Below are 25,147 nucleotides of genomic sequence, written 5' to 3'. Positions count from 1 at the left end.
AGATTCCACTCTAAGGTTGCATAGCAGCCCAGAGTAGACTTTGGGGAAGTGCTTCTTTCTTGGAAAGGTAAGTCATGTGCAAGACTTGCTGAGGCAAGATGCAGCCAGCGGTTGGGAACAATCCTCGGCCTGGGCATGGAGAGCCTGGGAGATGCTGAGGAGGAAGAAAACATTTATTTTAGCATTTTTTTTTTAGCAATAAAGTACTTTTTATTTAAGGTATGTATATTTTTTAAGGCATAATGCTATTGCACGCCTAATAGACTACAGTATAGCGTAAACATAACTTTTATAAGCACTGGGAAACCAACAAATTCGTGTGACTCACTTTATTAATATTTGCTTTATTGTGGTAGTCTGGAACAGAACCTGCAATACCTCCAAGGTACACCTATATATGGTAAGACAGGTTTGCTCCCTGTTGTGTCAAAGATGGTCAGTGGCAGCTCTAGCTTCAGCAAAATTGTCATACGTTACTCTGGAGATTCACTATATGAGTCCACTGGGCTTTGGAGCAAGCACGTTACGTCTGCATGTGCGGGATAAATGATGCGGAAACCAGTGACCCTCCTGCTGAGCAGACTACAAGGAAAAGAATTCCTTTGACCAAAGTAGTAATCTGGCTTGTGAACCTCTTTTCACTCTAGGCCCTGCCCTCTGTGCTGAGCCTGAGTCCAAAGTTTACCTCACAGAGAACTCAAAGCCAAAGCCCAGACCCATGTGAGGCTGTCTAACTGTGGCGTGGGGCCCTGGGGAACAAACTCCTAAAAGAGGGATGAGGGAGGTGAGGACAACAGTGAAATGAACAGAAGTTGAAAATAAATGTGGATAGATGGCGATTTCTTTTTTTTTCCTATCGTCACTAGATCACGAGTGAAATGTAACATGTATCGTTCTGAGAAGCTAAATCATCGTCAGGATATGAAGAGGGTTAAACTTCCAACAGATAAGGAAGACAGAGGGTCAGGTCCTCAATGTTCCCTGCTGAGTAGATAACTAGGACAGTCCCTCTCAGCCATGTCCTCTGTTGGCAGACAGTGAAAATTTTTCCAGAGGAGCACTCAGGCCACCAGTCCCTGGTTCATTTTCTGGTCCCAGGGAGATCCTCTCTAGGGAGAGGATTGCCCCCATGAGTACTTTTCTTGAGATCAAATTCCTCTGAGCTAGTCAGAATGCGCCAAGCTTGCAGATGGCAGAGAATCGGGACCTGGGCGAAGTCTTGGAGTGGCCGTGCAATCCCTGAGTGTGGTTTGGGGTGTTTGTAGTAAGAAGAAAGGGAGAGTGAATGAAAACTCTCTCACCCATACAATTCTTGAGGGGAAATTGGAGCTTAATGTAAGGGAGCCTGGGCATCCTCAGAAACTGTATTATATTCTGAGAGCAGATGCAGGGCATGGGGAAGGTTTCTGTGGTTAAGTAGTTGTCAAGTTCGCCCAAAGCACAGCTGGCCCCCAGGAGTAAACACAGAGTTTACCCTGGCACCGTCCTCTCTTCTCTCAGTTGAACCAGGGAGAAACAACTACGTGAATTTTCAGGAACTACTAAAACTCAGCTCTCGCTCTGCATCCTCAGCCAGAGCATGGCAGGTTGAATCAAGGGACAAAGCGAATAAGAATGTATCCTTGAGCGGTTACACAGCAGGGGGACTTTTACTCTTTTGCTGGGGTTCAGGGGTGGGGTTATTCTGGTTGTCAGTGGGAAGGTGTGAGCCTTGATGGGTCCCTCCCAGCCTATGCCTCGTGGGGAGCTCCCAAGTTCACCTTCCTCCTGCAGGCAGAGACACAGCAGCTGCAGCTACACAGCCCACCTTCAGAAACCACAGACTAGAGGTGTGTATCTCCACAAAACCTGGTTCTCAGTGATTTCTACCAAGTGAGAGTGCCTGCTTGGATGCCTGGTGGTGACAGTTTCCCAAGGGGCAGGCCTAGAGAGCTGCTCCTCTTGTTAGTGAGCAGGTTTCAGATTTCACATTTGTGTCTCATCATTGTCAGGGTGGCAGTTAAGAGAGCCCGGGCAGCAGGTCCAACCAGCATTTAAAGGATAAACTTGCTGTTCATATTCAGGTCCTCCTGTTCAAGATCTCAGGGTGCTGGGGATAGGAGGCCAGCCCAGAACAGAAGGCTGTGGGTTAATTTGTCTTGTGTGGCTTCTGAACAGAAGTGAGGAGGCTTTTTACATTGGAAGTACTAGGAAGTGAGAACAAGATTCCAAGGATGAGCAACTATTATTAGAAAAAATAATTATTATTAAAAAAGGTAGTTTTTCCTCTGGATTTAGTGGTGTCTTATTCTATCTATTGAATATGGACACACTGAAAGAAAAACGTTTTTTAAAAAATTAAATTGTCTCTCCTTCCCAGTATAAGATGCCAGTTAAACCACTAAAGAATAGATCATTTGTCACTCAGGAATGGCAAAATTATGTGCCATTTTCCCCCAACAATTTTCATCCATTTTGGAGCCTGAAGGCAATCGAGAAAAGTGCAATTAAAGCACTCAAATTGCCAACACTGGTAAACACGTACACTTTGTAAGACTAACACAGGAATCTTTTGCCCTGCTCCTCCATGCTCTGATGAGCATGGCTTTATATGGAATCCAAGCATCTTCATCTTGGTAGGTACAGCTACCAAGAGAGTAGGGCAACATTTCAGGTATAAAGTAATCTATTCTTGAGGAGATCATGTGATATTCACACTCATGGTGGAAGGTTCCTGAGGAGAACATGTGATATTCACACTCATGGTGGAAGAGGCAATCTCACCACACACCAAGGCTCTCCTTGCAGGTAGAGTAGACAAGCCCTGGGTAGGACTAGAAGGCAGAGTTCACAGGCTCTCTGTCCTACCCCCATGACACCCTTTTGTGCCAGAGCCTGGGTTTTGCAGCAAAACTCATTTCCGACCAGGGAACCGTGGGTCCAACAAGAATTGTAAGCAGTCTATTAAAACTCTGGAAGTGGCCAGTCCTGCTGCTTTAATCATTAATTCACCAGAGAAACACTATGATGATAGATAGGGTAACTACTATTCATGCAAGGTAACAATAGAAGGGACCCCCCCCCCCAAACTGATAAAGGATATGAAGCCAGTTGTTAATGTTCTCCCTGTTCTAAATTCACCCTTTAATATATTCTCTCTGATAACGGATGAATTACTTTAAGCATCTCTCCTTCAAAGTGATCACAACGGGGTGGGATAGGGAGGGTGGGAGGGAGGGAGAAGCAAGAGGGAAGAGATATGGGAACATATGTATATGTATAACTGATTCACTTTGCTATAGAGCAGAAACTAACACACCATTGTAAAGCAATTATACTCCAATAAAAAAAAAAGTGATTGGGCCCCGGAGGAAGATGGCGGAAGAGTAAGACGCGGAGATCACCTTCCTCACCACAGATACATCAGAAATTCATCTACACGTGGAACAACTCCTACAGAACACCTACTGAACGCTGACAGAAGACCTCAGACCCCCCAAAAGGCAAGAAACTCCCCACATACCTGGGTAGGGCAAAAGAAAAAAAGAATAAACAGAGACAATAGGATAGGGACGGGACCGGCACCAGTGGGAGGGAGCCGTGAAGGAGGGAAGGTTTCTACACACTACAAGCCCCTTCGCGGGCGGAGACTGCAGGTGGCGGAGGGGGAAAGCTTCGGAGTAGCGGAGGAGAGCACAGCAACAGGGGTGCGGAGGGCAAAGCGGAGAGATTCTGGCACAGAGGATCGTGCCCTCAGGCACACACCAGCCCGAGAGGCTTGTCTGCTCGGCCGCCGGGGCGGGCGGGGCTGCGAGCTGAGGCTCGGGTATCGGCTATCAGTCGGAGCGCAGGGAGCGGACTGGGGCTGGCGGCAGGAAGAGAGCCTGAAGGGGTTAGTGCACCACGGCTAGCCCGGAGGGAGTCCGGGGAAAGGGTCTGGAGCTGCCGAAGAGGCAAGAGACTTTTTTCCCTATTGTTTCCTGGTGCGCGAGCAGAGGGCATTAAGAGGGCTGCTTGGGGAAGTGCAGGAGACAGGCGCGAGCCGTGGGTAAGGCGTGGACCTCGGAGACGGGCGTGGGATGCTGGGGCTGCTGCCGCCGCCGCCGCCGCCGCCGAAGCCGCCACCGCCGCCGCGGGGCCTGTGTGCGAGCGCGGGTCACTGTCCGCCCCGCCTTCCGGGGGGCCTGTGCACCCCGCCACTGCCGGGGTCCCGGGACCCGGGGACGGCTTTCCCGGGAAAGCACATGGAGCGCCACGGGCTGCTGCAACGTCACGCCGGCCTCTGCCGCCGCAGGCCCGCCCCACACTGCGCGCCCCTCCCTCCCCTCTGCCTGAGTGAGCCAGAGCCCCCGAATCAGCGGCTCCTTTAAACCCGTCCTGTCTGAGCGAAGAACGGACGCCCTCCGGCGACCTACGCGCAGAGGCGGGGCCCGGTCCAAGGCTGAGACCCGGGAGCTGTGAGAGCAGAGACAGGGAAATCTGTGCAGCCTCGGAGGCAGCGGATTAAAGCTCCACAGTCCATTTGATGTGCCCCGCGTCTGTGGAGTGCATGAATGGACAGCGAATCATCCCAAATTGAGGAAGTGGACTTTGAGGACAAGATTTAAGACTTTTCCCCCTTTTCCTCTTTTTACAACGAATTATCCCAAATTAATGAGGTGGACTTAGAGAGCAAGATTTCAGACTTCTTGCCCTTTTCCTCTTTTTACAACGAATTATCCCAAATTGAGGAGGTGGACTTGGAGAGCAAGATTTTTTATTTTTCCCCCTGCTCTCTTTTTGTGAATGTGTATGTGTAATCTTCTGTGTAAGATTCTCTCTGTATAGCTTTGCTTCCACCATATGTCCCAGGGTTCTATCGGTCCGTTTTTTTTTCAATAATTACTTTTTAATTTTAATAACGCTAGTGTATTTCATACTTTATTCTATTTTACTTTACCTGCTCTTTCTTTTTTTCCTCCCTTCCCTTCCTCCCTCCCTCCCTCCCTCCACTCCTCCTTTCCTTCTTTCTTTTTCTTTCCTCCCTCCCACCCTTCTTCTTTCCACTTTCTTTTTCTTTCCTTCCTCCCTCCCTCCCTCCTGTCTTTCTTTCTTTCTTTCCTTCCTCCCTCCCTTCTTCCATTCACTCTTCCTTTTGCTTTCATTCCTCCCTCCCTCCCTCCTTTCTTTCTTTCTTTCTTCCTTCCTTCCTTTCTTTCCCTCTCTCTTTCTTTCTTCTACTAATTCTTTCTTTCTGCTTTTTCTCCCTGTTATTCTGTGCCGGGTGGATGAAAGGCTCTTGGTGCTACAGCCAGGAGTCAGTGCTGCGCCTCTGAAGTGGGAGAGCCAACTTCAGGACACGGGTCCACAACAGACCTCCCAGCTCCACATAATATCAAGCAGCGAAAATCTCCCAGAGATCTCCATCTCAGCACCAGCACCCAGCTTCACTCAACGACCAGCAAGCTACAGTGCTGGTCACCCTATGCCAAGCAACTAGCAAGGCAGGAACACAACCCCACCCATTAGCAGAGAGGCTACCTAAAAACATATTAAGGCCATAGGCACCCCAAAACACACCACCAGACGTGGACCTGTCCACCAGAAAGACAAGATCGAGCCTCAACCACCAGAACACAGGCACTAGTCCCCCCCACCAGGAAGCCTACACAACCTACTGAAACAACCTTAGCCACTGGGGACAGACACCAAAAACAATGGGAACTACGAATCTGCAGCCTGCAAAAAGGAGACCCCAAACACAGTAACATAAGCAAAATGAGAAGACAGAAAAACACACAGCAGGTGAAGGAGCAAGATAAAAACCTACCAGACCTAACAAATGAAGAGGTAATAGGCAGTCTACCTGAAAAAGAATTCAGAATAATGATAGTAAAGCTGATCCAAGATTCTATTTCCAAGATCCATAATCTTGGAAATAGAATAGACAAAATGCAAGAAACAGTTAACAAGGACCTAGAAGAACTAAAGATGAATCAAGCATCCATTAAAAACACAATAAATGAAATGAAAAATACTCTAGATGGGATCAATAGCTGAATAACTGAGGCAGAAGAACGGATAAGTGAGGTGGAAGATAAAATAGTGGAAATAACTGCTGCAGAGCAAAATAAAGAAAAAAGAATGAAAAGAACAGAGGACAGTCTCAGAGACCTCTGGGACAACATTAAACGCACCAACATTCGAATTATAGGGGTTCCAGAAGAAGAAGAGAAAAAGAAAGGGACGGAGAAAATATTTGAAGAGATTATAGTTGAAAACTTCCCCAATATGGGAAAGGAAACAGTTAATCAAGTCCAGGAGGCACAGAGAGTCCCATACAGAATAAATCCAAGGAGAAATACACCAAGACACATATTAATCAAACTGTCAAAAACTAAACACAAAGAAATCATATTAAAAGCAGCAAGGGAAAAACAACAAATAACACACAAGGGAATTCCCATCAGGTTAACAGCTGATCTCTCAGCAGAAACTCTACAAGCCAGAAGGGAGTGGCAGGACATAATTAAAGTGATGAAGGAGAGAAACCTGCAACCAAGATTACTCTACCCTGCAAGGATCTCATTCAGATTTGATGGAGAAATTAAAACCTTTACAGACAAGCAAAAGCTGAGAGAGTTCAGCACCACCAAACCAACTTTACAACAAATGCTAAAGGAACTTCTCTAGGCAAGAAACACAACAGAAGGAATATACCTACAATAACGAACCCAAAGCAATTAAGGAAATGGGAACAGTAACATAAATATCCATAATTACCTTAAAAGTAAATGGACTAAATGCTCCCACCAAAAGACACAGAGTGGCTGAATGGATACAAAAACAAGACCCATATATATGCTGTCTACAAGAGACCCACTTCAGACCTAGAGACACATACAGATTGAAAGTAAGGGGATGGAAAAAGATATTCCATGCAAATGGAAATCAAAAGAAAGCTGGAGTAGCAATTCTTATATCAGACAAAATAGACTTTAAAATAAAGACTATTAGAAGAGACAAAGAAGGACACTACATAACGATAAAGGGATCGATCCAAGAAGAAGATATACCAATTGTAAATATTTATGCACCCAACATAGGAGCACCTCAATACATAAGGCAAATACTAACAGCCATAAAAGGGGAAATCGACAGTAACACACTCATAGTAGGGGACTTTAACACCCCACTTTCACCAACGGACAGATCATCCAAAATGAAAATAAATAAGGAAACACAAGCTTTAAATGATACATTAAACAAGATGGACTTAGTTGATATTTATAGGACATTCCATCCAAAAACAACAGAATACACATTTTTCTCAAGTGCTCATGGAACATTCTCCAGGATAGATCATATCTTGGGTCACAAAGCAAGCCTTGGTAAATTTAAGAAAATTGAAATTGTATCAAGTATCTTTTCCGACCACAATGCTATGAGACTAGACATCAATTACAGGAAAAGATCTGTAAAAAATACAAACACATGGAGGCTAAACAATACACTACTCAATAACGAAGTGATCACTGAAGAAATCAAAGAGGAAATTAAAAAATACCTAGAAACAAATGACAATGGAGACACGACCACCCAAAACCTATGGGACGCAGCAAAAGCAGTTCTAAGGGGGAAGTTTATAGCAATACAATCCCACCTTAAGAAACAGGAAACATTTCGAGTAAACAACCTGACCCTGCACCTAAAGCAATTAGAGAAAGAAGAACAAAAAACCCCCAAAGTTAGCAGAAGGAAAGAAATCATAAAGATCAGATCAGAAATAAATGAAAAAGAAATGAACGAAATGATAGCAAAGATCAATAAAACTAAAAGCTGGTTCTTTGAGAAGATAAACAAAATTGACAAACCATTAGCCTGACTCATCAAGAAAAGAAGGGAGAAGACTCAAATCAATAGAATTAGAAATGAAAAAGGAGAAGTAACAACTGACACTGCAGAAATACAGATGCAGATCATGAGAGATTACTATAAGCAACTCTATGCCAATAAAATGGACAACCTGGAAGAAATGGACAAATTCTTAGAAATGCACCACCTGCCAAGACTGGCTCAGGAAGAAATAGAAAATATGAATAGACCAATCACAAGCACTGAAATTGAAACTGTGATTAAAAATCTTCCATCAAACAAAAGCCCAGGACCAGATGGCTTCACAGGCGAATTCTATTAAACATTTAGAGAAGAGCTAACACCCATCCTTCTCAAACTCTTCCAAACAATATCAGAGGAAGGAACACTCCCAAACTCATTCTACGAGGCCACCATCACCTTGATACCAAAACCAGGCAAGGATGTCACAAAGAAAGAAAACTACAGGCCAATATCACTGATGAACATAGATGCAAAAATCCTCAACAAAATACTAGCAAACAGAATCCAACAGCACATTAAAAGGATCATACACCATGATCAAGTGGCGTTTATTCCAGGAATGCAAGGATTCTTCAATATACGCAAATCAATCAACGTGATACACCATATTAACAAGTTGAAGGAGAAAAACCATATGATCATCTCAATAGATGCAGAGAAAGCTTTCGACAAAATTCAACACCCATTTATGATAAAAACCCTGCAGAAAGTAGGCATAGAGGGAACTTTCCTCAACATAATAAAGGCCATATATGACAAACCCACAGCCAACATTGTCCTCAATGGTGAAAAACTGAAACCATTTCCACTAAGATCAGGAACAAGACAAGGATGCCCACTCTCACCACTCTTATTCAACCTAGTTTTGTAAGTTTTAGCCACAGCAATCAGAGAAGAAAGGGAAATAAAAGGAATCCAAATTGGAAAAGAAGAAGTAAAGCTGTCACTGTTTGCAGATGACATGATACTATACATAGAGAATCCTAAAGATGCTACCAGAAAACTACTAGAGCTAATCAATGAATTTGGTAAAGTAGCAGGATACAAAATTAATGCACAGAAATCTCTGGCATTCCTGTACACTAATGATGAAAAATCTGAAAATGAAATCAAGAAAACACTCCCATTTACCATTGCAACAAAAAGAATAAAATATCTAGGAATAAACCTACCTAAGGAGACAAAAGACCTGTATGCAGAAAATTATAAGACACTGATGAAAGAAATTAAAGATGATACAAATAGATGGAGAGATATACCATGCTCCTGGATTGGAAGAATCAATATTGTGAAAATGACTCTACTACCCAAAGCAATCTACAGATTCAATGCAACCCCTATCAAACTACCACTGGCATTTTTCACAGAACTAGAACAAAAAATTTCAAAATTTGTTTGGAGAAACAAAAGACCCCGAAAAGCCAAAGCAATCTTGAGAACGAAAAACGGAGCTGGAGGAATCAGGCTCCCTGACTTCAGACTATACTACAAAGCTACAGTAATCAAGACAGTGTGGTACTGGCACAAAAACAGAAAGATAGATCAGTGGATCAGGATAGAAAGCCCAGAGATAAACCCATGCACATATGGCCAACTTATCTTTGATAAAGGAGGCAGGAATGTACAGTGGAGAAAGGACAGCCTCTTCAGTAAGTGGTGCTGGGAAAACTGGACAGGGACATGTAAAAGTAGGAGATTAGATCATTCCCTAACACCATACACAATAATAAGCTCAAAATGGATTAAAGACCTAAATGTAAGGCCAGAAACTATCAACCTCTTAGAGGAAAACATAGGCAGAACACTCTATGACATAAATCACAGCAAGATCCTTTTGGACCCACCTCCTAGAGAAATGGAAATAAAAACAAAGATAAACAAATGGGACCTAATGAAACTTCAAAGCTTTTGCACAGCAAAGGAAACCATAAACAAGACCAAAAGACAACCCTCAGAATGGGAGAAAATATTTGCAAATGAAGCAACTGACAAAGGATTAATCTCCAAAATGTATAAACAGCTCATGCAGCTCAATAGCAAAAAAACAAACAACCCAATCCAAAAATGGGCAGAAGACTTAAATAGGCATTTCTCCAAAGAAGATATACAGACTGCCAACAAACACATGAAAGAATGCTCTACATCATTAATCATTAGAGAAATGCAAATCAAAACTACAATGAGATTTCATCTCACACCAGTCAGAATGGCCATCATCAAGAAATCTAGAAACAATAAATGCTGGAGAGGGTGTGGAGAAAAGGGAACACTCTTGCACTGCTGGTGGGAATGTGAATTGGTACAGCCACTATGGAGAACAGTATGGAGGTTCCTTAAAAAACTACAAATAGAACTACCATACGACCCAGAAATCCCACTACTAGGCATATACCCTGAGAAAACCATAATTCAAAAAGAGACATGTACCAAAATGTTCATTGCAGCTGTATTCACAATAGCCCGGAGCTGGAAACAACCTAAGTGTCCATCGTTGGATGAATGGATAAAGAAGATGTGGCACATATATACAATGGACTATTACTCAGCCATAAAAAGAGACGAAACTGAGCTATCTGTAATGAGGTGGATAGACCTAGAGTCTGTCATACAGAGTGAAGTAAGTCAGAAAGAGAAAGACAAATACCGTATGCTAACACATATATATGGAATTTAAAAACAATATGTCATGAAGAACTTAGGGGTAAAACGGGAATAACGACACAGACCTACTTGAGAATGGACTTGAGGATATGGGGAGGGGGAAGGGTAAGCTGTGACAAAGCGAAAGATAGGCATGGACATATATACACTACCAAACGTAAGGTAGATAGATAGTGGGAAGCAGCCGCAGAGCACAGGGAGATCAGCTCAGTGCTTTGTGACCGCCTGGAGGGGTGGGATGGGGAGGGTGGGAGGGAGGGAGATGCATGAGGGAAGGGATGTGGGAACAGATGTATATGTATGACTGATTCACTTTGTTATAAAGCAGAAACTAATAAAAAAAAGTGATCACAATGTTACTGAAGGAGAAAGTGGCTCTCCTGTGACTTCTGGCTGTCAGGAGTGTGGGTGTAAGGATATCCTAGGTGCTCGGCCCCAAGCATGTAACCAGAACAACTGTCCTATCGAGTGTGCCATCCCAGTGTGGCCTGGTCATTGGCTTTCTGTGACCCTCTTCATAGGGACATCCTGTGCTCCAAGCCAGCCACCTACCCGCTGATTTCCTCTACTTGATTGCTCTCCCGACCCACCCCACCTCACCGCTAACATTACCTCCTGTACTTCTCCCAAGGCTGCAGCCCTTACAACACCAAGGCCCTCCGGATCCTATGTATAGGCCATTGTTAGCTCCAGGCCTCCAACTCCACCGGGACCCTTGCTCCTACTACACGTCTACATGCTGGCCACCAGCAGTGGCTTGTCCACACTGATGTGCTCCAGAGGGTACCTTCCTGCTTACCTTGCAACTGTAGACCAGCTCTGGTTCTGCAGACCTGTTCTGGTGCTGGCAAACCAGCAAACTTCTCTGCCATCCAGTAGGTTCTCCTACACCTTCTCCAATGAGGTGTGACCTCCAGTCTTGGGGAGGGACCCGCATTCCAAGTTTGTCTTTCCTTGGGTACGCTCCCTCAGGCCCAGGATACCATATAGAGTTTTCCTATATCTTATATATTCTAGATTTGTCATAGTTTAACAATTCTTTATGTTAAACATTATGCTTCACTTTATGTTAAAATTCCCCTGTCCACTGTGTACTTTCCATCTCCTGATTGGATCCAGATTGCTACAGAACACAACACCTACAGCAAATACCATTCCTGGAATTACTGAAAGCCTTCTTTTGAGAGCTGCATCAAGTAAGAATGTCCACTAACACCCAGAAAGAGTAGTAAGGGGAAAAAGAAGGAATAAAATGCTCGGAAAGGAAAAAGTAAGACTGGAATTGTTTGCAGATGACATGATTGTGTACACCATATTCTACAGGTATTTACAAATTGGTAGAATCAATAAAAGAGTTTAGATAGCTGTTTGTAGGATAAAATATCAACATACAGAAGCCAACTGTATTCTATTTACCAGCAACAAATTTACAAAATGAAAGTTTCAAAGGCAGTATTTGCAAAATATGAAGTACCTAGGATAAAATGTCCTCTTATAGGAAAAATATGAAGTATTATTGGGACACATTAAGGAAGTTCTTATTAAAAGGATAAATAGACCATATCTATTCAATAACATTCCATATTATTGACAAGGAGTCAAATCTAAAAGTTCAATGCAATCCTAATTAGAACCTCAAACAAGATTTTGGTTGAACCTTTTCTGATGAATTGATAATTTAAGTGGAGTTGAGACAGGCCCAAAATAACCTAGACATTCTTGAAGAACAAGGCAGAATTGAGTGGCCTTATCCAAAGGTCAGAATTGTTTATAGATCTGTAGTAATTAATATTGATATGTGGTATTTAAAATGGACAGATAAATAGAACCATGGTACTTAATAAAGAGTACACAAACTAGCCCATACATAGGTAGATGCTTGATTTATGACACATGTGGCACTGCAAATCAAGAGTAAAAGGGCAGACTTTTCAATAAGTGGTTCACTGAGACAATCAGATATCCACATGAAGAAAAAAAATGAAACCCTACTCAACACTATACACAAACATCACTTGTAGGTGGATTATGACCTAACTGTGAAAGGCAAAACCACACATATTTCAGAAGGAAATATAGAGAATATTTTCATGGCCCCAGGGCAGGGACAGGTTTCTTGAAACAGAAAAGCACTAACCACAAGGAAAAGAATGATAAATTTGACTATGTTATAATTAAGATTTGTTCACAAAGCACAGCATAAAGCAAGAGAAAAAACAAACAACAAAGCAAAGGACTATTTTGGCCACACATATAACCACCAATGGACTGGTATTTAAAACACATAAAAAACTCATTGGATCAGTAAGGAAAAGATGGAAAATAGAACAGAAAAATGGTGAAAGAGTTGAACATGAACAGGCTTTTCACAGAAGAGAAAATCCAAGAGGTTCATAAACATGAGAATGTGCCCAAACTTAATAGTAGTGGTAAAAAAAAAAAAACAGTAAATTAAATTCTGGCAATACTTGGTGTAGATGAAGATGTGCAGGAGCAGGAACTCTCTGTGTTACTGGTGGGATTGTAAATTGGTACAACCACTATAGAAAACAATTTGGCATCGTGTAGAAAAGCTGAAGATACGCATCCTCTGTGGGCCAGTGCTTCTGTTCTTGCATGTATACCCAACAGACTTTTAAAGATGAGTCCCATGAAAAATGCCCAAGAATGTTCTTTGCACCATTGTTCATAATAAAAAGCTAAAAACAACCCTGGATGAACCCAGTGTTCATCCAGTGTAGAATGAAATAATCATATCATAATCACTTTGCTAAAATCATGCACTGGAATGCTAGTCAACAATGGAGACAAAAGATCTACGGCTACTAGGAACAACATGGATGAGTCTCTCAAATAAATATGATACACAGTGAAAGAAGCAGGCCATAAAAGGGAGCATGCAGCATGATTCTGTTGATATAACTTCATATAAACTGTATTGCTTAGGGATGCATACAAAAGTTGTAAAGTCATATTTTAAAAAAAGCACTGAAATGATTATCACAAAGTCAAGATAACGACTATATCCATAGGGGAGGGTATGGTTTGTAATTGGGAGGAATACGGTGGATGTATTCTGGAAGGCTGGCAATGGTCTATTTCTTGACCTTCGTCCTGGTTACAGGGGTGTTTGCTTTTATAAATTATCTAAACCTGGAAGATATGTTTGATGCATTCCTCTATACCTCATATTTGAAAAAAGATGTTTCCTCCAAAGAATGTAATAGAAAGAAAAATATGTGATGTAGAAATTTTGATGAGGTTTGAATTGTTATGGATGAAAAACTTGATCTTTTAATCAAGAGATAAGCAAGTATCCATTATCATTAAAAGGGGAAAGAAGGGATTACTTTAACTATAGGTATCCCATAATCTAGTCATCACTCTAAACCTTTCTCTTGCCAGATTAATTCACCCTGTATTTATATCAATTCCCAACTCACTGATGACAGACAAATTGAAGGATCATCATCAACATTAATAAGATCATTAGGCATCTCAGGCCAAATCCATTACAGTGAGACTAGGCCACCACACTTAAATGCAAGCAGGCACATTGGGGCTATTGGGCATGCAAAAGGCATCTGTGCCTTGTTCTCAGGAGAGTCCACTGCAGTAACTTAGGATTTAACCTTATCACATTTAACTAGTACTCTTGTCCAGAGACCGCCATGTGCTGGAGAATCTAGAGTAAGCTGAGGAATGTCCTCATCATGCTGTGAGACTGGACATAAAATTTACCATGGTGCAACCAATGGTGGAAGAGCAAAGAGTTGGTTTAGGTTGTGTACCTTATAGGGAGAACCCAGGAGTGGGTTGGGTTCTCCAGATTTCAATATAAATTGTTTCATCCTCCAGGCTTTGCATTTCTACGCTGAACAGTGCTAATCTGCTTTGGCCCCACCTCTTATTCAATCTAGTCTCTGCACCAGCAGGACAAAAAATTTAACTATGCGACAAATTTTCCTGAAGACATTGCTCAAGACAGTTCTGGATATGGAAGCTTTCCAGGAAATTTTTTTAAAAGACAACCTTTTCAGTAGGAATTAGTAGCACTATGGTTGTTTAATCTTGACACATAGCGTATTCTCTCAGGAATTTTCTGTCATCCATTAATCCAGCCATCCACCCAGAAAACAATGTTTAATACAGGATAAGTGCTAACCACCATGTTTAGCACTGGGAGGGGCTGGGGGTGTGTTTATTTTGGTACATAAATCGGTAGTGAGGTACCGATTTATGTTGCATTTAGTAGATAGATACCTAAGGTATTCATTCCAGCACCATTTCCCCTGTATCTGGGAAGACCTCCTTGATTTCCTACTAATATTAACTGTGGAACTTATTTATGTATACGAGGCTCTGCCCCTGGGCTTTCTATTCTGTTCTAGAGACCCAGTACCAGAATATTTAAATCACGGTGGCGTTAAACACGTTTTAATATCTGATAGGGCCAGTTTCTGCGCATTGCACATTTTTTTTTTCCTTTCAGGAACGTGTTCGGGCCCGCGGCAGGGGGCGGGGTCGCGCCTCCTCCGCGACTCTGGTTCCAGCGGGGCCTCATGGACGCGGAGATGGAAATCCCGAGGCTGCTCCCGGCTCGCGGGTCGCGACAGGGCGGCGGCGCTGGCAGCCCCGGGGGCGGCGGCCGGATCCACAGAGGTCCTGACCCGCGGGCCGGCCAGGCCCCCGCGCGCCGCCTCCTGCTGCTCCGGGGCCCCCAAGATGGCGGGCCCGGGCGGCAGCGTGAGGTGGCCCGTGCGGCCTCCCCGGGCCCGGGCCCTAGCCCGTTGGTGCCGAGGCCCGATAACGCTGGCGGAGTCGGCGGAGGCGGCGGAGGCGGCGGAGGCGGCGGAGGCGGCGATGGCGGCGGCGGCGGCGGCGGCTGCGGCGGCGGCGATGGCGATGACTTCTTCCTGGTGCTGCTGGACCCGGTGGGTGGAGACGTAGATTCCACGGGCGCCAGCCAGGCCGCAGGGCCCCTATGGAGGGAGGAGGCCGGGCTGGGCCCACGGTTCCAGGGGCACGAAAGCGGCGCGAACCCCGAGGGCCGCCCTGCGCTGGGCCCCAGCTGCCTGTCCGCTATCCGCGCCCCAGTCCCGGCCCTGGCCCCGATCCCCGCCCCAGGCCTGGGCCCCGCCGCGGCCTTCGCGGGCACCGTCACCATTCACAACCAAAACCTGCTGTTGCGCTTCGAGAACGGCGTCCTCACCCTGGCCACGCCCCCGCCGCCAGCCTGGGCGCCTGGGGTCGCCCCTGCCCCGCAGCCCGGGGGTCTGATCGCCCCGCAAGCGGGGATCCCGCACGCCGCGCAGCCTGGCGACTGTCCCGAGCTGCCGCCCGACCTCCTGCTGGCCGAGCGGGCTGAACCCGCGCCCGCCCCAGCGCCCGAGGAGGAGGCGGAGGGCCCGGTTGCTGCTGAGAGCCCCCGCGGGCCGCTAGGCCCGGGCCAGGGCGTGGTGCTGTACCTGTGTCCTGAGGCGCAGTGCGGACAAACCTTTGCCAAGAAGCACCAGCTGAAGGTGCACCTGCTGACGCACAGCAGCAGCCAGGGCCAGCGGCCCTTCAAGTGCCCCCTGGGTGGTTGCGGCTGGACCTTCACCACCTCGTACAAGCTCAAGAGGCACCTGCAGTCACACGACAAACTGAGGCCCTTTGGCTGCCCGGCAGAGGGCTGTGGCAAGAGCTTCACCACGGTGTATAACCTCAAAGCACACATGAAGGGCCATGAGCAGGAGAACTCATTCAAATGCGAAGTGTGTGAGGAGACCTTCCCCACGCAGGCCAAACTCAGCGCCCACCAGCGCAGCCACTTCGAGCCTGAGAGACCCTACCAGTGCGCGTTTTCGGGCTGCAAGAAGACGTTTATCACAGTGAGTGCCCTGTTTTCCCATAACCGCGCCCACTTCAGGGAACAGGAACTCTTTTCCTGCTCCTTTCCTGGCTGCAGCAAACAGTACGACAAGGCTTGTAGGTTGAAAATTCACCTTCGGAGCCACACTGGTGAGAGACCTTTCCTTTGTGACTTTGAGGGCTGTGGCTGGAACTTCACCAGCATGTCCAAACTCCTTAGGCACAAAAGGAAGCACGACGATGACCGGAGGTTCATGTGTCCTGTAGAAGGCTGTGGGAAATCTTTCACGAGGGCTGAACATCTGAAAGGCCACAGCATAACCCACCTGGGCACAAAGCCTTTTGTGTGCCCCGTGGAAGGCTGCTGTGCCAGGTTCTCTGCTCGAAGTAGTCTCTACATTCACTCCAAGAAACACTTGCAGGATGTGGACACTGGGAAAAGCCGATGCCCAGTCTCCACTTGTAATAAACTCTTCACATCCAAGCACAGCATGAAGACCCACATGGCCAAAAGGCACAACCTTCGCCAGGATCTCTTAGCTCAGCTAGGAGCTGCAAATTCTCTTACGCCCAGCAGTGAACTTACCAGCCAGGGGCAGAATGACCTCGGTGATGCGGAGCTTGTGTCTCTCTTCTCTGATGTGCCCGGTAATAGTTCTGCTGCAGTATTGGACACCGCACTGGTGAACTCTGGAATCTTGACTATTGATGTGGCTTCTGTGAACTCAACTCTGGCAGGGAACCTCCCTGCTAATAATAATAATAATTCCTTAGGGCAGGCGGTGGACCCTCAGGCCTTGATGGCCACCAGTGACCTTCCTCAAAGTCTGGATACCTCACTCTTCTTTGGAACGACAGCTGCTGGTTTTCAGCAGAGTCCCTTAGATACGGATGATGTCTCAAGTCTAAGTGCGGGGCCATTGGGATCTCTGAGCTCTTTGGCTATGAAAACCTCGAGTCAAGAGCCCCAAGCTTTGACCCCCAGCAGTAAGCTAACAGTAGACACAGATGCTCTGACTCCTTCAAGCACCCTTTGTGAAAACAGTGTCTCGGAACTACTGCCGCCAACCAAAACGGAATGGAACGTACATCCTGACTCTGACTTCTTTGGACAGGAGGAAGAAACCCAGTTTGCATTCTCCAATCCAGCAGGAAACCATGGGTCTCAGAAAGAAACAGAACTTATCACAGTGACTGGCAGCTCATTTTTGGTATGAACTAAACTCTATTCATTCCTTGCCACATGGCTTACTTTTATTGATGACACTCAATTTTAAGAGTATTCTGGACTAAATGTTTAAATGCAGTCATTTCTTATAGGTTTGAAAAAGAACAGAGCCCTGGGCTACAAGTTTGGAGATTTAAATTCTGATCTTGAGTCTGGAACTGACAGGTTGTGTGACCTTGAGCAAGTCACTTATCCTATCTGAGCCTTAATTTCCTTATTTATAAAATGAGGTGGTTTGAATAGATTGTTTCTAAGGTCATTCCAGCTCTATTTTCATCATTTTGTGCTGTTCCTTGAAAATTTTAGGACCTTTTACAATGATTAACAATTGCATGTGCTCCTAATGTAATGAAAAATGCATTGAGAGTTAATGATCTGAGAAGATGGAACTGGTGTTTAACTTTAAAAATTTAATGGAAATTTTACACAGTGCTAAAATATTTCTAAAATCTTATGGTGAGCTTAAAAAAGAAGAAAGCTGAAAATCTGGGTTGGTTCTTTTTACCTGTTTATCTTTGTAGCCTCTTTTTTTTTTTTTTTTTTTTTTGATTGAAGGCTCTTTTGGGGAAAGTTCCAGGAATTTGATGAGACTCAGACTCAGAAATACTGACTTTGTGGTGTTGAATAAGTGGCCTTATTAAGTCATTTCCTCTCACTGACCATCAGTTCCCTAGGTGTAAAGCTGTTATTGTAATTTACACATACCTGATGCATTGTAGACTTTTTCTATCCTAGTAGTTAGGTATGGAGGGAAAAATGTTTTGTATTTTGGCATGTTGTAGTGAATTTTTACACCTTTCCTGCCCCTCTTATTCCCTTCCTCAAAGAAATTAGCATAATTTAACACCATGCTCATGTGCCGGCAGTAATGCTTTATGCAGGTTAAGAAACAGAAAAGGGAATCTCTTCCACAGATTAAGGATTTTTCTCCACACTATTCTGTGACTTTGCCAACTTTGCCAGTGTCTTTACTCTTGCATTCAAAGCCATCCTATAGAGTGACCGGAGAGCCTGTGGTTCCAAGGAAATCTGGGAATAGACCAGAGTAAGGTTTTTCTCCCCTCTGTGCCCTGGAGAGCTCATTGTTTGCCTTCTCCCAGAGTTGGAATGAGAGTTTTATTTTGCATTTTGAGTAAATATTATCTGTCTTACTTGAGTATAGCATTTTACAGTTTATGTAGCACTTTCACAACTGTTATATTTGATCCTCACATATTTTGAGGTAGTTATGGCAAAATTTCAACTATAAGACATATTAAAATTTACCTAACTCTTACTTAGTAACTCTTGTGTGTGTGTGTGTGTGTGTGTGCACATCAACTTTCATTCTATTCTTCTGAGTTTCATGATGACTTTTGTTTATAACCACTAGTTCCATTCCACATTAATATATGTCTCTTACCTTCTGCCAGCTCTGCTCCCTCTCCAACCTATTCTCTAGCATGTCCACTCCATTCCTTGCCATGATCTCCTTTTTTTTAATTAGGTAAGTCTTTTTCATGGTCACCATCTCTCAGCCATTCAGGACATGGCCCATTTTTCAGTCCCAATATTTACTGCAAGTCTGAGTGTGCATTAAGAAATTTTCTGGATTTAGAGGTCAGTGTGTTTATATATGAATCAAATAATAATAGAAATGTTTTATATAAGGTTTTATGAGACATGTAGTTCTTCTATTCTTCTAAAATTTTTAACATGTAGTTCTGCTAGCAAACACTATTAGTTGCTGTGAAACATTCTAATCCAGTACTGTTTGTATGTACATTTGTTGATAACAATTATAGCACTTTGGCAGTGCACTTTATAATTTGCCATTTTGAAATGCATCTGTACTGTCTAATTTTTAAATTGGTTGTACTCACTCAGTGAAAAAGCAAAAAGTATACATAAATTTGTAATCCAAAGAAATGGTCAGAGTGTGATTTTTTGTAACCATTTAACAGTTCTCCCTCAGCATTTTGGAAGGATTTTTAAGCCCATTTTAGAAATGTGTTGTCATTAGTTAAGTCCTCTTAAATAAGTTATTCTTCTTTTCCTACAGATAGGAATGCAGAAATCCCAGGTGAACATGCAGGTCTTAAGCATCTGTTAATATATATAACCATAAAAATATTTTAAAATCCTGTCATTTTGTTTCTTCAATCCCTCATTAAAAACAATCATAAAATATGCTTTTGTTCTATTCTGTGGAATTGTCAAAGGAAAGATTTTACTTTTCTTGAAGATAAAAATCTTGTAATTATTTATGGGCCCACATGGTTTCTTTCAGTCAATTTGTTCAAAAGATTTCTCATTCAATACCATTTTTCCAACATGATGGTGAAAATAGCATGAAATTACAGTCAAAAGTATCAGTACAAACATAATGGTTACATTTTTTGTTAGTGTTGGCATAAATTTGCCATTAAAATGGGATATAATTTAATGTTATCTCATTTGATTTAATGTTATCTCATTTGCTTTTTGTGCTTCTTCAGTCCTTGGTTTATTAAAATTTTGCCAATTGAAAACACAGTAACAAAATACTTTGCAGGAAGGTTTGCATCCAGGGGACTCTGTTGAACATATTCATCATGAGTTAAAATACGTTTATTTTGACATTTTTACCCTGGTCTCATTATAGTATTACATAATTGAAAGGCTTGAGTAGTAGAGGTGAAACTTGATAGAATATGAGGGTCATTTTTCTCTGGATTAAATACTTCATATTCCCATCCAGCAAAAATAAGAGAAGGGTATTTATGACTATTCCTTGATTCCAGATAAAGCATTGATTAATTGCCTGTTTGGGAATATCCATAATCCCTTAGTAATTACTGATATCAAACAGATCCATTTGATGATTCGGTAATAATAAAACCTAATTTAGATGCAGCTCATTCAAAATATTGATAATAGTGATAATTGAAATATAAGGCTGAGCTGAAATTTATGTAATTTACATTTTTGAACAAAAGATTTGTTTAGCAATTTTTTAGAAAGTGAAATGTGTTTTGCACATTTAGAGAACAGGTTATCAGGCACTTTGTCAGACCACAACTATATATTAAAAGCAAAGCACTCATTACAAATGAATTTTTTATATTTTTCAAATCTGATTTGATTTGGCAACAATTTTTAAGCTAGGGACCTCATTGTATATTCTGAGTTAATTTACTGACTATATACAAAAATACAAGGTAGAAGAGTACTAGGGATGTAGATAAGAGGTATAAAATGTGAGCTACTTCTTAATCTTGGAGAGGACATAGGAATTAAATATTTCACATCTAAACAATATCAGCAAGCATGTGTTCAGACACTAACTTAATGGCTTGGAGGGAAAGGAGGGGCAGTAGCTATGCTTTAACGGATGGTTAGATTTAGTTACATAGATAAGAGAATAGGTGAATTCCAGCCAGGAAAAAAAGCACAAGGAAAGAATTTGAAATGGAATTGGCCACACAACACGGAAAGACAACCTAGCTCAAATGCAGGACGCATGTTTGATAAGTGCTAAGTGTTAGACTTAGACTGCCAATATGGAGCCAATCTGAAGAGCTAAGAAAACCAGTCACAGGGGATAGGACTTTATTCTGGACATGGTTAAGAGTCAGTGAAGATATTTAAGAAGAGAAGTCAAATGATGAATATATAGAAAGTTTAATATAGTAGACATGTACAATGTGAATTTGATGAGGGGAGATGATAGGGAAATCATTTAGGAGTCTTGTAATAATTTCACGGTTCTGTGATGAAGGTTTGGACTGGGGTTGTGGCAGAAAAGGACAGATTGGAGATGTTTCTAAATTGGAGAAACAAATATAACTTGGTGACTCACTGAATATATGAAACATCTTTGAGAAAAAGGAAGATCAGAAATGACTCTAAGGATTTTTTTTGTTGTTGAAACTAACAATTACATTTCATTAACATGAACAAGAGGTTGGGTATTGAAGTCTTTTCAGGAATATATATTGAAAGATAATTAGTTCAGGGCATGTTTAATTTATTGGGAAGTGATAAATCAGTTATCCCTGAATAAACTATACATATTGTGGATTATACACACCACTAGACAGTGAGTGCCATTTCATGTCCCTTGGCTCCCTCATGTATTCTCAGATTTATATTCAATGTTTGTACTCTTGTTTGCCTTTGAGTATTTACAGGCCTCTTCAACCTCATACCTCCCAGAATACACTGCATCAAAATGAGCTATGTCACCTTTGTCTGACAGTTCTTTCTTACTACTACTCTCTTCCTTACTATGGATATTCAACGGATGTTTTATGTGGTACTTAGTAATATAATAAATCATTTCTCCAGAATTTGGGGGATGCTGCTTAGTCATTAATTTCAATAGTTCCTCAATATAAACTCTGCAAAATTGAATTTTACCTGTATTTTTCTCAGATTGGAAGTGATAGGCCTAGAATTGTCCAAAAATAACTTCCATGTGATCCTTGGGTCTCCTTACTCATAATCCCCTCTGTGACTAAGTAATGTGTGGGAACACAGTCACAGGGATCACATTCTCTCTTATTTACATACCCTAGCATATTTTCTCCTTTTTCTTGTTACTCTTACCACTAATGGTGATAACTCAGGAGGAATGGAGTCCAAAGAAAGAGTGAGAGAGTAAATAAGTAGCATAAATAACTACCTAACAATTACATTTTGTTTGATGGTGAATTTTGCTGTCCTGCATTGTCGACAGAAGGCTTCATCTCATTCTAATTTTCCACTGACATTTATGGACCTGAAAAACACTTGGCCTACAGAAAATAATTCATTGTTTTAAACAAAGCAAGACAATGATTCTTAACACTAATAAAGTGTGAATCCCTTAGGAATATCTCGTATTGTTATCAGCTTATTAAGAAGCTGGTAATTATTGAGTGCCTACTCTGTGTGAGATACTATAAGGTTTAAAACAAAAGCATATTTTATCAGTTCATTCAAACAAACATTTTTGAGCACATATTTGACAATTTCTGTTGTTATGCTCACAAACATTATTATCCAGAGAAAGAAAATCTCAAACAATGAAAAATAATATATAATCAAGTTCTAAATGGTTACATTTTGGAATAATAAAGGATTAAATATCAGCTGTCATTCTTAGAGTATGGACTAAAAATCATGATAAGGAAAAATTCAATGCACAGATTATCAAAGGTATTTCCAAAAATTCTAAGAATCTAAAATTTAATCTGGCATACAGCAGTTAGATTAAACTATCCTAAATTAAAATTTAAACAAAAATTTGAGTGGTAGCTTAAATAATTATAGCAAAATTCTTTGGTAAATAACTTTTAAATTATGCTTTATTTTTATTTATTCTAAATTGGAATCCTGGATGTAGTGTTATATATGAAAGTGATCTTTTGTAAATCATATAAAATAAATATGTTATTTTGAAAGAGAAAACTATAGAATATAAATAAATGGTGTTAAGATACATAAAATTTCCTTTCCTTATATTAGACAATAATAGCAAATTTTAATTTTCTGAAATAAAAAAACAAGGACTTTAATTTGAATGTAACTATTTCATATAGGTACACTAGTTGAAAAGAAGAGTATATAAATTTCATGTGATATTTAGGACTGAGAACTGGAATTTAGCATGGCGAACCCTGAGAATTCACCAATTATGTGGTGAGGGTCAGGTTAGTCATCAAGCAAGAGTTTAAGATTATGAATAAAATATAAGTAGCTTAACATATTTGGAAAGGGGAACAAAGTCCACCACAGCAAAATAAAACTTTCTTTAGTGACAAACAACACTACATTTCCATGATGCAAAGCAATTACAAATGGTAGCAAAAACAAAGATATTTCAACTCTAGGCATTCTCACTTTGGAATGAAGCCAAGGAATTATTAATCTTTATCAGGACCTACTTCCCTTTCCTGTTTACACAATACAATGGAGGGATATAACTGCAGTATGAGACTACATTACACTGGATGTGGAAGAAGGAAGCTGGTCACATATCTGTTTGTGGGGAAATTAGCCAAAACAGAGAGCTGAAGTGGAAATTCCTCAGGCAATGACTCAGTGAATAGAGTAGCAGTTCATTCCAGGCTAGTTCCAATTTTAGAATGTGTGCTGCTGGACAGATATTTTTTCCTCCTGATTCATGTTGGCATTAATTAATTAATGCCAAACATAGTACTTGGTGTTTCTAAATAAATGCAACATTTTTGCCCCTTAAAATCACCTTATGTTCCTGTGTTTCTTAGAGCTAATTTTTTTTGTTAATTATCAATAATATCAATAAGAAGTGTCGTCAGATGCCATGACATACTAATAGAAAAAAATCATATATTTATTATTTTTGCCTCACTTTCCAAAATGTTGATTAAGTAAAACTTGTTTTTCTATTTTTTTTTTCCTTTGAAGATTCACTTTCCCATGGGTATGTCATTGTTTATGTACTTAGAAAGAAATAAGACTTGGGAGCATTGTTAAATAAGTGTTTGCAATTATAACCTTAGTAATTTGACTACCTTGAAAATGGAGATGCCTAGGCTAGATATACTACTTTGCTAAATAACAGAGAGGGCTTATGAAAAAGAATGAAGGACAAATTCATTGAGAAAAAATAAATTCATTTCTGTTATTAAATCAGACTTTGTATTTATCAATCTTACTGATTAATCTTGTACATTTTACAGCATATTATAGTCTGCTTTTAGAAGACTCCATATACAGCACTGAGTCTTTAGATGAGACCTTAAAAACTTAATTTGTTTTATATTTAATTTTTATCGAATTATATTTGACATAACAATATAATGTTGGTTTCAGGTGTATAGCATAGTGATTTGGTACTTTTATACATTATGAAATGATTACCACAATAAGTCTAGTTATCATCTGTCACCATACAAAGTTGTTACAATATTATTGACCATATTCGCTATGTTGTGCATTCTATCCCCGTGACTTATAGCTGGAAGTTTGTACCCCTTAATCCCCTTCACCCATTTCACCTGTTCCCCCACCCGCCTCCCCTCTGGCAACCACCAGTTTGTTTTCTGGATCTATAGTAGACATTGGATAGTCCTTTTCGCTTCTAAATCTATGTACCAAATCTACTGAATATTGTAAAGACTTGCTGCATAGGATCTTGTTTGCAAAGTGATTCTGGATGTCCTTCACCTTAGATTATTTTGGGGCAAAAAATTCCTCAAAGATAAAATGTTACCTGGATTTACAAAAATTGTTAAGGATTCTTCCCCAAAACGGAAATGAAAATAAAATTTAAACAACAAAAAAAGAAGATAAGTTTTCTCTATAGCCAAGTGTTTTGGCTTTTCCTAAGTGTCTCTGGTCTACAACATCTGTATAAAAGCACAATGGCGATTTTAAAACATACCCAGTATTTTCCAGTTACAGTTAGCAATATAAAACCTTCAAATAGATGTTATTATAATATTGGTCATCTGTCTATCTAATACTATCTGGCTTTCAGAAATTCCATGAGGATAGTAAGAAATGAAGAGAAAAGTTTTCCAAATTTAGGCTTGCCTATTGAAATGCCAAAATATGGTCAAA

General features: G+C 41.5%; 1 protein-coding gene across 1 annotated transcript; it reads left to right on the top strand.

Annotated features, from left to right (window-relative positions):
• The first annotated feature begins 15,009 nt into the window (after window positions 1-15,009).
• On the top strand, window positions 15,010-22,815 carry LOC309796100 (zinc finger X-linked protein ZXDB-like). Its single transcript, XM_082609090.1, has one exon. It carries the CDS (start codon window positions 15,081-15,083, stop codon window positions 17,586-17,588), a length of 2,508 nt encoding a protein of 835 aa, XP_082465216.1. The 5' UTR covers window positions 15,010-15,080; the 3' UTR covers window positions 17,589-22,815.
• Window positions 22,816-25,147: the final 2,332 nt, after the last annotated feature.

Source organism: Mesoplodon mirus, assembly GCF_964341445.2.
Source record: "Mesoplodon mirus genome assembly, chromosome: X".
In the NCBI taxonomy this organism is placed as follows: Eukaryota; Metazoa; Chordata; class Mammalia; order Artiodactyla; family Ziphiidae; genus Mesoplodon; species Mesoplodon mirus.
This window is presented reverse-complemented; position numbering and strand designations above follow the sequence as displayed.

What these genes read in the sequence shown, in the direction of transcription:
- LOC309796100 (XM_082609090.1), top strand. Translation starts at nt 15,081, where the DNA reads ATGGACGCGGAGATGGAAATCCCGAGGCTGCTCCCGGCTCGCGGGTCG.